At 49.9% G+C, this 15634-nt stretch overlaps 1 protein-coding gene across 5 annotated transcripts in view; it reads right to left on the bottom strand.

The window, feature by feature from the left end:
- Nucleotides 1-15634, bottom strand: part of ZNF362 (zinc finger protein 362) — a 43756-nt gene that overhangs the window by 14164 nt on the left and 13958 nt on the right. For 4 of the 5 annotated variants that reach the window (XM_070459112.1, XM_070459114.1, XM_020896036.2 and 1 more), the window contains exons 2-6: nucleotides 15406-15530; nucleotides 9962-10025; nucleotides 9543-9789; nucleotides 5903-6224; nucleotides 4989-5213 (exon numbers count right to left, since the gene is read on the bottom strand). In XM_070459112.1, the coding sequence (XP_070315213.1) occupies nucleotides 4989-5213; nucleotides 5903-6224; nucleotides 9543-9789; nucleotides 9962-10025; nucleotides 15406-15443 (896 nt within the window). In that variant the 5' untranslated portion in view covers nucleotides 15444-15530. The remainder of the gene's footprint in view (nucleotides 1-4988; nucleotides 5214-5902; nucleotides 6225-9542; nucleotides 9790-9961; nucleotides 10026-15405; nucleotides 15531-15634) is intronic. The other variant, XM_070459115.1, reaches the window with a different exon arrangement.

Genomic DNA, 15634 nt, shown 5'->3' with positions numbered 1-15634 from the left:
TTGGTCATGGCCTTAAATAATATTTTCAAACAAACAGCTATTTCTGAAAACACTAGGATTCTAATTATTACTTGCTACTGGGTTTATTTCCTACCAGACTGACACTCCGAGTCTGCCTCCTCTGCCAGCTTTGTGCGTACTCTGCCAGCTTTCTCAAATCCAGGCCCCCATTCAGAATAATAAATTATCAAGGTATCTTTTATACCCAGATGCTCTTGGGAGTTTCCAGCTGGCCACTGGGAAACACCAAAGATTTGCTCCCCAGCTTTACAAACGCTCCCAATGAGGGCACATTTTGTACTCTCCACATTTTATTAATTAGCCAAACACTAGAGTACGAGCGGTCTATGAAGTTTCTAGCATAAGAAAGTTGGCAAATCAAAAGAAAAGAAGCTCAGTCTCCCTGAGTTAATTTTATGTGTATATATATGTAATTACATATAATTTATATAAATATAATATATACAGTAATATAATATGTAATGTATAATTACATGTAATATAAATATACATATTTGTGTACTTTTTAAGATGGAGAAAAAAAACCCAACAATTTATTTTCATGTACACAGACCAGCACTAGAAGTATCCACAGAGAAATGTCTTTGAAAAGACTTTTTTCCTAGATTTAATTACTTATTAGTGCCAGTCATAAACACATGCTTTATGACAGTGGTCCCCAACATTTTTGGCACAGCGACCAGTTTTACAGAAGACAATTTTTTCACAGACCAGGGGCAGGGTGGTAGTTTCAGCATGATTCATCCCATTATATTTAGTGTGAACTTTATTTCTATTATTATTACCTAATATATAATAAAATAATATATGGTGCATAATATATATGATGACATATAATGAAATAATTATTCAACTCACATTATGCAGAATCAGGTCATCAGGCATTAGATTCCCGTAAGGAGCACACAAACTAGATTCCTCACACGCACAGTTCACAGCAGCGTTCCAACTCCCTTAACAATCTAACGCTGCCACTGCTCTGACAGGAGGCAGAGCTCAGGTGGTAATGCAAGCGATGGGGAGTGACCGTAAATACAGGTGAAGCTTTGCTCGCTTGTTCACTGCTCACCTCCTGTGATGCAGCCCAGTTCCTAACAGGCCATGGGCTGCTATTGGTCCATGGCCTGGGGGCTGCGGGCTCCTGTTTTACAAGATCAATTAAAAGATCATGATGATGAGTCAGTGCCTTTGCTGCCTATAATATGCTCTGTGGGAATGTGAACTGGTACAGCCACGATGGACAACAGTAAGGAGGTTCCTTAAAAAACTAAAAATAGAGCTACCATATGACCCTGCAATCCCACTCCTGGGCATATATCTGGAGAAAAACATGATCCAAAAGGATACATGCACCCCAGTGTTTATTGCAGTACTGTTTACAATAGCCAAGACATGGAAGCAACCTAGATGTCCATTGACAGATGAATGGATAAAGAAGTTGTGGTATATATACACAATGGAATATTACTCGGCCATTAAAAAGAATGAAACAACGCCATCTGCAGCAACATGGATGGATGCAGAGATTGTCATACTGAGTGAAGTAAGTCAGACAGAGAAGGAGAAATACCATATGACATCCCTTATATGTGGAATTTACAAGGAAATGATAAAAATGAACTTACATACAAAAGAGGATGATACTCACACTTAAGAGAACGAACTTATGGTTGCCAGTGGGAAGAATGGGGGGAAGGAATAGTTAGGGAGTTTGGGATAGACCTGTGTACACTGCTATATTTAAAATGGATAACCAACAAGCACAGGGAACTCTGCTCAACGTCATGTGGCAGCCTGGATGGCAGGGAAGTTTGGGGGAGAATGGATACATGTATATGTATGGCTGAATCCCTTCACTCTTCACCTGAAACGATCACAACATTGGTAATTGGCTATACCCCAATACAAAATAAAAAGTTTAAAAAATTTTGCTTTTAATCTGAACAACTGATTATACATCACACCTGAACAGAGGACCCCACTCTCCTCCATTCTGATTTTGTTGATGATAAATAGACCAGAGTCATTCAATCTTATCAACACATCTGGCTCTCTGCCTCACACTTGCATAAAGGCCTGTGCTTCAGGTCAGAGCTTGAGTCTTCTGAAAGAAATATCAGGAGTGGATGGCCTCAGGAGAGGACTGGACCAGTGCACTGGCTCTTTACACTTTGGAAAGAGACCTAGGGCACAGGCTTCCAAGATGCCCCATCACCATAACCGGACACTGCCTGAGGCCAAGGCAGCCAGGATCCAAGTCTTTAGTCCAGAAGGAGATAACTTTGCAAAGCAGACTAATTCCCCAAGGTCAGGGAACAGGAATTATGATCTGGGACTGGATAAAAGTGATTTAATTGTGGTTAATATTCTATCTTCTAACAGAAACAGCTGCTAAGTCATGTCCAACTCTGTGACTCCATGGACTGTAGCCTGCCAGGCTCCTCTGTCCATGGGATTTCCCAGGCAAGAGTACTGGAGTGGGTTGCCATTGCCTTCTCCAGGGGATCTTCCTGACCCACGGGTCGACCCTGAGTCACCTGCATTGCAGGCAGATTGTTTACCAACTGAGCCACCACCAATATATGAGAAATCCCCCTTTTTTTCCTTTGATCTACCTCTATTCATCAATTTAGGAGGCTATATTTGAACAAACTGGACTAGAATATTCCTTAAATGGTTCCTTGCTCCCGTGAGCCCTGCAGAATTGCAGAGGGTAGGCTGCAGGGGGACCAGACAAATTTAACATAGATATAAACTGATGAAATATCAAGGAAATTTTAAAATGATAGTTCTATTGAAAAGACATGTAATTGGCCTTGTCTACAAATCTACCCAGAACAGTTGCTAAAAAATACTCTAAGTGCCTTTATTGAGACTTTTCTTTCTTAGATCCATTAGTTTCTCTAAACAGGTTCACTAAGAATCTGTCCTCTTTCTTAATGGGATATAATTGGGTACATCAAATTTGTAACCATGGCCATGCCAGAAATGTCACATTTAAAGACAAATTTCATTTAATTAGGCATGACAGCGTGATAGTGAGAAACAAGGCCTGTACTTCATAAGTGGGAATACAGCCTCCCCAGGCTTCCAGGAAACTGGACTGAATCTACTCCATGGCTTGTGGAATCCTTGCCTTTAAGGTTATGAGCAAAGTCATTCATGCCAGCCCAGAAACACTGACAAACTAGGGATTCTCCAAACAGATGGTAACTTTTCCATTATAGGCTGTATAGGCACAACCTGACAAGAGGTGAAATTTGATGGTTCCAAGTTCCTAATCTTATATAGGAACTTAGGTAGATCTTTGATTAGATAACATGATAAGAAAAATCTTTTCACACATACACAGATTAAAATTACAGCCTGGGGCCTTAAAAAATCTTCTGACAGAAGTTAACTCTCAAACCTTGGGGGGTCGCATGCTCTAATTTTAATAACCAAACAAGCAGAGGGACTTTGTTTATTGATCAGCATTTCACGGGGCTTTCCAGGTGGTGTTAGTGATAAAGAACCTGCCTGCCAATGCAGGAGACATGAAGAGATGCAGGGTCCAGATCCCTGGGATCCCTTCCAGATCCCTGGGTGAGGAAGATCCCCTGGAGGAGGGCATGGCATGGACAGAGGTAGGCTACAGTCCATAGCGTTGCAGAGAATCAAACACAACTGCAGCGACTTAGCACGCGTGCATGCATGTCCATAAAGCTAGCCGAACTTCAAAAAATAAATTCATGACAAAATCAGAAAGTTTCTGAAATTAATCTACATGGTCAAATCCATGCCTTAAGAGGCATGGGGATGAGAAAAACAGACTGATGCCATCTTGAGGTTATCCTGTTATTTGTTCCTTACCATCAAACCTACTCATCATGCCTCAAAGTCAGAGAAAGAGACATAACATCTTGCACTCTGGGGCAAAGTATATAGAGACAATGGAGAGAAATGGATAAATTACAACAAAACCAAACCTCAGGTCCCTCTGTCTAATTTTAGCGCCCCAAAGACAGAAACCCCTGAGCACTTTCTGTGAGTTACAAATTCCACAGCAGAAGCTATTTCATCCTGACTTTCACAATGCTGATATTGGCAGACAGCCGTGCTTATAGATATAAGAACTATCACATGAGAAAACTGCTGGGCTTCTTTCCCTCTGAAGAGGTGAACTGTAATTTGGTAACCTTTAGTTTATTTCTTTAAACACTATGGTGTTTTTATTTGGTGAGCCAGTCTGATGCCAGTACTCCCCTGCAAAAACTTTTTTCCCTTAAAACATGTTTATCTCTGAATCGCCCTTTCACACATTCAACTAGACTATACACCCTAAGAGGGCAGGAATCTGTCTCTGTTTCATTCACTGCTGTATTCCCAGCACCGAGGGGCATGCCTGCACATGGTGGAGGCGGTGTAAATATTTGTTAAAGGGATGAATCACATGCCCTGGAAAAGTCAGTTCTATTTATTCCACAAATATTAAATAAATGCTCCAATGCTTATTATGTGCCACCCATTAGGGATGTGGAAATGGAGGAGACTGGGCCCTCACCTTTAAGAATCCCCAATACATTGGGGGTGGTGGGTAAATAACCAGGCCAAGTCGAAGACAGTCTACCACTGCTTGGATGGGGAAGCCCAACGGCTGTGGAACTGGCTCAGGGGGGCCAGGGAGGGCTTCTTGGAGGAGGTTTTACTGAGAGATGGATAAGAGAGGGCCAGAAAAACAAGGGAAAGGAGGGGGATGGTGTATCAGGTAAAGGACACAGCACATGCAAAGACCAACAGGTGACAAATGGTGGGAAGGGCAAGGAGTGAGAGCTGAGGCCAGGGAGGACCAAAGAGGTTGTATCACAAAAGGCCTTGTATGCCAAGCAAAGGAGTCTGGGGAAGGCACCTAGAGAAGGTCCTGGCATCGGGCACAGGTGCTGAGCTGAAACCAGCTGCAGCAGGGCAGCGCCAGGCCGGCTACTCACCTGGTGTGCTGTTGGAGGTGGGAGAGCTGTCGGAAGGACTTATCACAGTAGGAGCAGTGGTAGGGCTTGACGCCTAGGTGGATGCGCAGGTGCTGGGCCAGGTAGGAGGCGTTGGCAAAGGACTTGGAGCAGTGCGGGCACTTGTGGGGCTTGGCCTCTGTGTGCGACTTGGAGTGGATCTGCATCTCGGACTTGGTGAAAAAGGTCAGCGGGCATACCTTACACCTGTGGGCAAGAGGCAGGTTCACCCCGGGAAGATCCCTCCAACCCGTGCCTGGATGGCTGAGGGGAGACCCTCTATATCAGAGACCTTGTACCAGTGCCAGAGCTTTGGGAGGAGGGACCGGGGTGGGGGGCTACGGGCAGGCCCCCAGCCTGGACATCCTTCCCCCGAGGCACATGGGCAGCAGGCAGGGGAGCAGGCTTCCACCTCACGGGGAGCTGCCTGGCGGGCCGTGGTTCTGGAGGAGGGGCTCCAACACTCGGTGAGTTCTCTGCCCTGGCTGTAGACACCTTAGAATCATCTGGGGAGCTTTCCTGGAATGGCTCATCCCAGGCCCTCCATATGCCTCCCCTCGACAAGTTAAATCAGAATTTCTGGAGGTACCGCCCTGGCACTGGCATTTCTGAAAAGCTCTCCAGATGATTCTAACACTGAGAGTTGAGAACACTGCTTGAAGAGAGAAGGAAATAGACTCTCAAAATCCCAGGCTGTGGTGGGGTGGAGGCTGCCCCACCTCTGAAGGGGTTGTGGGTGGGAGGGTCAGGAGACCCCGCCCCTCTAGACCACATCCTCCACCTTCAAGCCTCTGGGCCCCCCACTTTGCAATCCCCCACTGCTAGGCTCCGGAGGCAGCCCCGAGGCACCAGCTTCCGTCCCAAGCCTGCTGGACCCCTCCCACCAAGACCCCCACCTGTATGTCTTGCCCTCCTTGGCAGTCTCGCCCGAGGCCAGGATGGGGTAGGGGACTACGAGGACAGGCGGCCCCCCTGGGTTCTCCGCCTTGATCTTTTTCCGGCCGCGCTCGGACTTGGGGGGGCCAAGCAGGCCGTGGCCCTGGATTGTCTTGATGGAGTCCAGGAGGGGGGGGCTGGTGATCCCTGAGATGAGGGTGGGGGACGAGGCGATGAGGCGGCTCTGGCTGGTGGTGGTGGGCGTGGACGGGCTGCTGGTACCCGTGCCGGCGCTCGACTCTGACGTGCTCACAGCCGGGGTCCGGGAGGAGATTCCCAGACCTGTGAAGACACGGGGGTGGGGACAGGGATGAGGAGCAGCCAGAGCCCGGGTCAGCCCCCGCCACCCAGCTGTGTGTCTCTGAGAGTTCGCCAGTCTTTCTGAGCCTTCCCTTTGCAAAGTTTTACTCAGGGGTCAATAAATGAGAGCCGTGTAAGATTCTTTAGATACCTAAGGACTGTTGTTTAGTCACTAAGTCATTGCAACCCCCATGATCTACAGCCCGCCAGGCTCCTCTGTCCATGGGATTTCCCAGGCAAGAATACTGGAGTGGGTTGTCATTTCCTTCTCCAGGGGATCTTTCCGACCCAGGGATGGAATCCCCCCATCTCCTGCATTGGCAAGTGGATTCTTTACCACTGAGCACCAGGGAAGCCCCTCTAAGGACTAAATGAGTCTGATCATCTATATAACAGGAGCACTTTGGAAATCCGCCCAACAAAAAACAGACAAACAGAAAACTCTGAAGCACAAAGATGTTCACTACTATTGTCATTTATAGTAGAAATCAGAGGCAACTGAAATATGCAATATTAGGGAAGGTTTCAATAAATTGTGATCAATTTTCTCTACTGAACATCAACTGCCCAATAAAAAGAAGACTGTTTGTAAAATTAAAAAAAAAAATTTAAGGCCCAGAAAAAGTTAAGTAGGAGATGGAGATGCACCAACATGTGATATGGACGGTGCAATTAGGGGTAATCTTAAAACAATTTTTTTGCCTTAACTTTCTGATTCTTTTGACGATGAACTTTTTCTTTTTTTTTAAGTTCTGTATTAAAAGTTATTGTTTTAAAAACAAAGGGACTAGAAACATTTATAACATCAAAAAAGTACACAAAAAAATGAAAATTATATCTATCATACAATTAAAACTATGCTAAAAAAAAAAAAAAAAGAAACCCAAAATTTGTGCACTGGAAAAGATAATATCTAGAGTTGACACAGGTATTTGGCGTGTATGTCATACACGCTGGGAGTGTATGCTTATCAACCTTAATAATAAAGGGTGCTTTGGCAACAGCCATTAAAACTTCAAATGTACATAACTTTTGACAAAGTAATTCTAATTCTAGAAATTGCCCATAAAGAGATAATTATTTGCACATGAGCACAAAGATCTGTGTACTTGGACCTTCCATACAAAACAATGATCAGACAAAACTGGACACAGTTTGCTTATCCTCACTAGGGGCTGTGTAAAGAGACACGGCTCATCACAAGAAGAAGAATAGGGAAACCACAAAGACAAGACAAGACATGCAGTGATGAGGAAAGAATGCCAAACTGGGCTGGCAGGTGAAAAAGCAAATCATACACAGCATGAACCCATATATTCAAAAACACACATATCCAAACGACACATGTATACACAGACAATGTGTGTGTGCGTGAAAGCACAGGAGTAGATCTGAAAAGAGACACCAAACTAAACTATGTGTAAATTGTGCTTCTCTCTAGGAAGGGCAAAGAATTTGTTGGTAAAAGGAGATTTTCATACGCTATCTGCTTCCGTTATTATTTTGAATGTTTTACCTGGTGAATTCATCCATTTTTTACATCTGTGATTAAAGGATAAAATAAAATAAATACAGAGAAAACATATGAAAATGCTAACAATAGTAGGACAAGGGTTAATTTTTTTTCCTCCTTTCAACTTGTCTGCAATTTCTAAATTTTCTATAATGACTAGGAATTACCTTTATAATAAAAATGCACTGAATATGTTTATGATAAAATTGTGAGTAGGAAAAGAAAGTTAAAGGCATGGGTACAGCCTTACCACAAACTCAGCAAAACACACCCCCTGCACATTAAAAAACAAACAAAAACGATGGAAAAGGAAGGAAATGGACTAAAGGCTCTCTAAGCTGCTGGGTTACGAGCTGGGGGTTATGATTTTTTTTTCTTTCTCTTTTTTTCCAATTTTCCCTTAATATGCTTATATTACTTTTTTAATATTACTTTTATAATGAAAAAATAAATTTAATAAGGTCATAATAAGGAGGGAATGTGCAGAGGGTGGCTGGAGGAGGCCTGGATGGGGAGGCTCATGAGGCCCCAAGATTCTTGGGCATCTCTGAGAGGGAGGAGGGAGACGGGGAGAGGTGTCTGGCTGGCAGCAGGGGCCAGCTCGAGGAACAACGGCCCAGTCACAGCGGCCACCAGGAAAAGCCTGTCCAGCAGGCTCTGAAGTGGGCACCAGGCAGCCCAGGCCCATAAGATTGCCCAGGATGTCTTCCCAGCCCGCAGCCTCAACCTATCCAGGACTGGGCTCACAGTCAGTCCCCCACCCCACTCCTCCGACGGTTCCATCTCACTGGCAAACGCCTGGGAGTCCCCGGTGCCCACCCTCCCACTCCTCACCCCTTCATCCCGCCCCGCACTCAGGCCTGCGGGCTCTTCCTCCTCAGCATCCCTCAGTTCTTTTCCCTTCTCTCCATCCTCTCTGCCGCTGCCTGGCCCAGGCCACCACCCTCTCCTGCAGCTCTCCCTGCCTCCATGCTGGTCTCCCACCAAGCCACGTCTCCACCTCAGAGCCAGAGACCCAGCTTTCTAACCTCATCTACTTGCACGGGCTCCCACTGCCCGAGGGTAAAAGTCCAAACTGCCCAGGTGGCCCTCGGGGTCCTTCACAATCTGGTGCCTCAGCAGAGCCCCGCCAGAGCGACAGGGTTCATGCCTGGGCTCTGGAACCACAATGCCTGTCTAGGCCGCTTACTGGCTGTGAAACTGGGCCGCAGTTTGCTCATCTGCTGAATGGAGACGTTAGGGTGAGCCACAGGAAGCTGCTGTTTTTTGTACTTCAGCCTGTAAAAGGCAGCCACCCCACCGAACGGGCTGGGAGTGATAACGCGAACACTGATGAACACAGATGCTCACCTGGAGTTAGCTGCCACGTGACGGTGATGATTCTCATCACCCTTTGATCTTTCCCACCTGGACGCTGTCCTACTCTTGCTTTCGACACACACCCTCGCTTTGCACATGCTGCTCTATCTTCCCTAGTCAACCACCAACTTTTCCTCGCATGGGGACCCACCCAAGGAAGTCTTCCCTCACCCTTCAATCCCCCACACAAGTCTGGTTACGGTTCTCCTCTGGATTCCTGAAATTCTCTGCGTGGACTTGGCTTCCTTGACAGGAAAGCGACCCACCCTCGGCCCCCTCTGGCCGGCTTGGTGAAGCAGGTCAACAGGCTACAGGAAGGCAAGTCTGGAAGCCCCACCCCCGTCCCAGGCCCTGCCGGCCCCGCCCCGCGGCGGGCGACACGGCCACGCCCCTCCCAGGTAGTCCCCGCCCACCCGGCCCGGCGGTACCTGTGACCGTGCTGGTGGCCGGCCGCGCGTGCAGCGCCACGTCGGGCTGCGGCACAGCCTGCGGGTGCAGGCCCGGCACCTGCTGCAGCTTGGGCAGCGACATGACCGCTTGGCTGCTCTCGGCCGGCGCCGGTGGCACGAGCAGCGGCTGCTGCGACGAGGCCGACGTGGGCGGCAGGTGAGGCGGCCGGATCTTCTCCGCCATCAGCTGCTCCTTGATCTTGTTAATCAGGACCAGGTTGTCCAGCTAAGGGAGGGAGAGGAGAGGGACTGAGAGGGCTGGGGCCGTCCCCGGCCCCGTCCCCGGGCCACCAGGCCACCCGCGAACCCCTTGTCCCGCAGGCAGCAGCCAAAGCCCGGCCAAACCCAAGCGGCTCCGAGAAGGGGAGGGTGGCGGAAGGGGTGACGCTCCGTCTTACCTGGCTGGGCATGGTGGGAGGTGGGGGCCAGAAGTAGGGGTTGTTAAATCGAGGCTCGGCCATCCTGCGGGGAGAGAGCGACTGTCACAGGGAAGAGGGCCCTCCCCATTGGCCAAGGGTGAGCTCCCATCAGCTATGCCTGCTCAACTCTGGGCCAGTGTCTGGGATCCCTGCCCCCGTGGGACCCTCATCCCACAGCAAAGCAGGACTCCCACCAGGCCCAAAGAACCACACCTCCAGGCTGAAGCTCTGGAATTCAGCATTTCCCACAGTGAGCCCCAGAGAGCAGGGTCCTATCTGGAACAGAGCACCCCCCGGCTCACCCCTCCCAAATCACCCTTATGCCAGTGGACTAATCCCTGTCCCCCCACAGAGACCCTAGGCTACAGAGACCCTAGGCTACAGAGCCAACCCCGTGGATTAGACACACAAGTCTGCTGCCCTGGGACAAACTGAGGAGTTCTGGGCCAACCTTGTCAATGGCCGCAGAGCAGAGGCAACTGCCCCGCCCTGATCCCTGCCTTTCTGACCCACAGAACACAGCGGACAACTTGGGTCATCAGGTAACAGCCTCTGCGAAGGGCAATTTGGCAGGATGATTTACGGGGACTCAAATGATTACAGTTTTGCCCTCTGACCCAAGGAATTGTACCTCTGGAAAGTTCTCCTCAAGAAACGAGCATGGCCAGGTACAACATTCTGCCTATAAGGATGTGTCAGAACACTGTACTTAAGAGGGGAATGAAGAGGCCTGAGGCCTGGGGCCCTTCAGTAGAAGAATGTGACAGTTTGTCTGGTGGCCCCCACCTCTCTCAAGTTCCTGTGCAGTGAGAAGGGCTTTGCAACCGGGGCAGTATAAAGGGTGGGCCTTCAAAGCTATCTTTGTCTTCCAGAGGGCTCACGTCTTCCTGTGGCCCTACAGTAAGTCAAGAAGTGACTTACAGAGACTGTGCTGGACAGGGGCATTCCATGAAGTCTCACTCCATATCAAACTTCTCTTCTTTATCTGTCCCTTACAGAAATCACTAACTAAATGCCTACTGGTATTGGTCGCTTACAGGGAACTGCTTTTTTTGACAGGCAAGGCTGAAATGAAGTGTCTCTAACCTTTTTTCCTGGCCCTACAAGTGGGAGAAGCCCTATTGGAATTGCAGCAAAGGGTTTCAGGGAAAAAAAAAAACCCCTCTGTAAGGATACAACCTAATCTCAACACTTTAAGAAAGATCTTTTATATACATTATCACTTGTGATCTTTACTCGAGGAGTAGTCACAGGAGGTATTATCCCACTTTTTGGTGAAGGAACTGAGGCTTGGAGAGAGGGGAAGAGATCTGCCCAAGACCGTAGGGCTAGGGTGCCAAGAGTCAAGACTAGACATCAGATTTGCTCAGGCTGTTTCCTCTGGGGAATGTGTTTTGCAAACCCCAGTCTTTGGTGGAACAAATATCCACTTGCATACGACTCAATACCTGTATATGAAAGTCTTGCCTCTCATTCCCAGCCTGGGGGTCGGTTTGGGTCTGAGTCTGGCCAGCTGGGAATCAGAGTGCCCTCTTCTCGGGTGGCCGGGCAGCTGTAAAAGCCCTCCTGTTTCCGCCACCCACAAACACCAAGCTGCCCTTCTCTCCACCCATCCAATCCAGCCCATCCCTCACAACCCAGTACCAGAAACACTTCCTGCCTGGAGTTCTCCCTGACTGCTCCAGGTCCCTGGAACATATCTCCTTTCAAAGACAGGCCTCAACACAGTAAGAACAGTGAGGAGGCTGCCATTTATTAAGTACCCACCTTGTGCCAGGCACACTGATACTAAAAGGCGGGTACGCTCCTCATCCCCACTTTACAACTGAAGTTCAGAGAGGCAGAGTGACTTGGTCAAGGTCACACAGCAAGTAAGCAGTGAGCTGAGATCCCCACTCTGATCTGCCCGACTCCCAACATCCAGCTCATCAGTCCCTCAAGCTGTTTGGAGGAAGGACAAAGCATCCTGACTGTAGGATTGTGGACAGGCCCTGTGTTAGGATGGCATGCCACCCACTACCCTTCCATTCAGAAGTCTCAGACCTGTCCCTCCCCTGCTGTTGTCCACTGGGGAAAATGTGAGGTCATCTGAGCTGCAGAGCCAGGGTAGGGAGGCTCCAGGGCTGAGGGAAAGGGGAGCTGGGGAGCTGCCTCAGAGAGGACTGGGAAGTGAAGACACTTGTCTCATTCAGCTTGGCATCACCAGTGCCTAGGCCCAAAGGTGATCAACAATGTGAGTTGCGGGACAGAATGAATAAATTAAGGAATAAATAATTAGACTCATTTTAAAGGCAATCCCACGATTATCCACCACCACTGACGGTGTACAATGCCCTCTGTATCCAGCAGCATTCTCACCAGAGCCCCAGGAAGCCGGGAAGATCTGCACCTGCATTTCGCAGAGGAGGAAGCTAGGACACCACCAGGGAAGCCCTTGCTCCTGGCCACACAGATGGGGAAACAGAAGGAAGCACTGCCGTGCAGTGTTGGGCATCAGCAATCTGAGCCTCCATTTTTCTCATCTGTAAAATGGGACTGACCCAGGCCCCTATGTCTCTTTCCTGCCCTGGCCCAGGGCTCTGCCCACTGTACCCAACCACTTCTTGGACTGTTCCAGGGGAGCTGTCTCGCCTCCTCTTGAGTTCAATGACAAGTCCAGGCTTCCGAAAGCCCCACCCTGGTCAGGGAGGTAGGGGGTCCCATAGCTGGGATAGAGCATCCTCTCCGCCACTCATCAAACCCCTGATCAGGGAGGGAACCACCCCCAACCCTGGACAGGGAGCAGGGTCTACCATGGGTCATGGAATCTGATCCACACAGCATTCACTCCTCTGTGTCCTTCTCGGGCTGGGCTTAAGGAACTTCATGATTTGGTCAGTGCTCCAGGTCCTGGTGTACATCTACCTGTGTTAGCGCAGGAAGGTGGGCAGGGGGAGGGGTGGATTTTCTGAGCCCTTATTGAGGGCCCAGCTCATTGCCAGACGCGCATCAAGAGCATCTCACATGAGCCCCTCAACAAACCTTCGAGTTGAGTGTGCATCTGTGCAGTCCTAGGACCTGCAAGACAGGGTCGGAAGGTGGCTGGGGTCAAACCAAGCCACACAGAACTTGTGTTGAGAGAGACATTTTAAGCAGGAGAGAGATGACTGGATATCTGCTTAGGACAGGTGTACAAGGCAGAAGGGCATCCATCCAGGTGGAGGCAACAGCTTGAGCAGACGTGGAGCAGGTATGGGACAGTGAGCAGCTACCCACTAACACCACAGAGAGCTGGAGAATGGTGAGGTGGGGAGAGACGGAGGCCAGCCAGCAGCATCCTGAATGCTGTGCTAGCGGTTGGGAAGGAATGCTGGCTGTGAGGAGGCATCAGGGAGTGTGCTGGGCGGGGCAGTCAGGTAGCTCAGAGGACCAAGGTCAGCAGGAGGAGCCTGGGGACAGCGCCGGGGGACAGAAGAACCGGGGGCAGAGGAGGCTGAGTGTCCAGGCCGGACGGGCAGAGGAGACATGCTAGCAGTCGGGCAGGATATGCAGACTGGGCTTCAAAGCTCCGGACAGAAGCCAAGACTCTGGGCGGTGGGCCTCAAGATACACAGCCCTGATCATTGCAGTAGGGCGAGCAAGGTGTCATTTTGTTTTTCTTGCTCAAAAAGGTGAAAAAAGTCAGATGGGTCAATGAATGAAACACCTTCTAGAGCCACCCGCCTGCCCATCCACCCATCCATTGGTTCTGGATACATCCTCTGGGCCAAACTGGGGACTGGTGGCTGGGGAACCAAAGGCAAAGAGAAGAACCCTGTCCCCTGGGGGCCCTGAGCTAAGTGGAGGAAGCAGACACGTGACCCAGAAGCTTCTGTGAAAAAAAGAATTCTGGCCTATGAGACCTGCCACATGCCACCAGGGACCTCCATGTGGTCAAAGCCCATGGGCCATCTCCCAGTCCTATCCTTCATGGCCTCCCAGCCACCCTGACCCTCAGAGATCAGTGCTATGAGCCCTGGGTTCCACATCTTCTCAGTTTCTTTCCCAGCTTGCACCCCCACAGCCTAGGCTTCTCAGGGTGGGCGGGAGCCTCCTCCTTGCACTGGCCCAGTCCCTGGATGGTCCATCCACTCCAGGGCTTTAAATACCAGAAAATCCCCAGGTCTCCACCCCTAGACCTGGCTACCCCCTGGAGCTCCAGGACCACCTTCCAGTTACTTCCCTGACCGCTCGTGGGCTGTTCAGTCTGGACTTGGCCTTCCCCTGGGATACATAATCCGCTAGCCATCCAATCTGAGTAGCGCATCCCAACCTACCCAGATGCTCCTGCCATGGACCCTGGCCTCCCCCCACCCAGCTCAGACCCACCACCAGCCACGTCCCCAGGATTCCATTTCCAAATTCTCTCAGATCCACTGCATCCTCTTCACAAATCCTAGCTACTGTCCCCTCACCTGGACCATGGACCTGCTTTAGTTGGAGCCCAGGGCACCCAGGTTCAAATCTTGGCGCCAAAACACTAGCTGTGTGATCTTGGGCAAGTCACTTGTTCTTACCCCACAAGTCAGGGATGAGCAGCCCAGAGCTCAGGATGCAAAGAAAGGATCAGGGAGGACTTCCCAGTGAAGGTGATACATGCTTTGGGTCTTAAAGGATGAGTGGAAGTTAGCCAGGCAAAGAAGGAGTGGGGAACATTGCTGGTGGAAGCAGCAGTCTTAACAAAATCCCAAGGTGAGAAACAACATGGTGTGGGAGGGGAGCTAAAGTGATCAGCGTGGACTGTGACACAGGATGAGCCTGGAGCCATTAGACACGGCTAGACCTAGAAAGGCAGTTCCTGAATCCAAGGCCTGGGGTCTAGACTTGAAGCAGTTGGGTGATGGGACAGAATCTGTGGCTTACAAAGGCCCCTCTGCCTGCTGAGCATAGGTGGGACTGGAGAAGCCAGGAGAGGAGGCAGTGGGAGGGAACGGGTTGAAGGTCCCCAGGGAATGGAACGGAGGTGAGAGGCAGGAGCTACCCTGGGCCAGGGAGGAGAATGACCAAGGAGGCCTGGCTATTTGCTTAAAGTTGGAGGCCAAGGGAACATGCAGGCTGCCCCCCACCATCACGGTGTGGCCTGGGAGGTCCCCTGGATACCGACGCAGACAGACAGAGTCACAGGAACATGCAGACAGACAGCACCAAACACCGACAGACACAGATCTATGATCCGAAACATGGACAGATGGGGACACGGCAACTCCCGTGAGCGGTACCCCACAACCTCCAGGACAGAGTCACAGGTGGATGCTATGACAGGAGGGTGGGCGCACAGAGCCCCCAGGCAGACCCAGAGGGAGGCGGTGAGGGGCACTCAGGGGAGTCAGGATGAACACGATGCCTTCGTCACCCAAACAAAGCCCTGGTTGACAGGTTTCAAGCTGCAATCGCAGGCTCCTTACCTAGAGGATCCTTTCCCACTTGGTGAACTTCTACTCATCCTTCAAGACCCAGCTCAAGTGTTCCCTCTTCTACGGAGCCTTCCCTGAACCCCCAGTCAGCCACTCCTCTGTGTTCCCAACAGCACCTTGTATATGGGAATAACAATAACAATAACAATAAAAATGGCAGCTACTTTTGATTTCAACACCTACTAAGTGCCAGGCACTGTGCTGAGTATGTTACACGCAT

The sequence above is a fragment of the Odocoileus virginianus genome, chromosome 30 (genome assembly GCF_023699985.2).
Source record: "Odocoileus virginianus isolate 20LAN1187 ecotype Illinois chromosome 30, Ovbor_1.2, whole genome shotgun sequence".
Taxonomy (NCBI): domain Eukaryota; kingdom Metazoa; phylum Chordata; class Mammalia; order Artiodactyla; family Cervidae; genus Odocoileus; species Odocoileus virginianus.
Note: the sequence above shows the minus strand (reverse complement) of the source record. Positions and strands in the feature narration are given on the sequence as shown.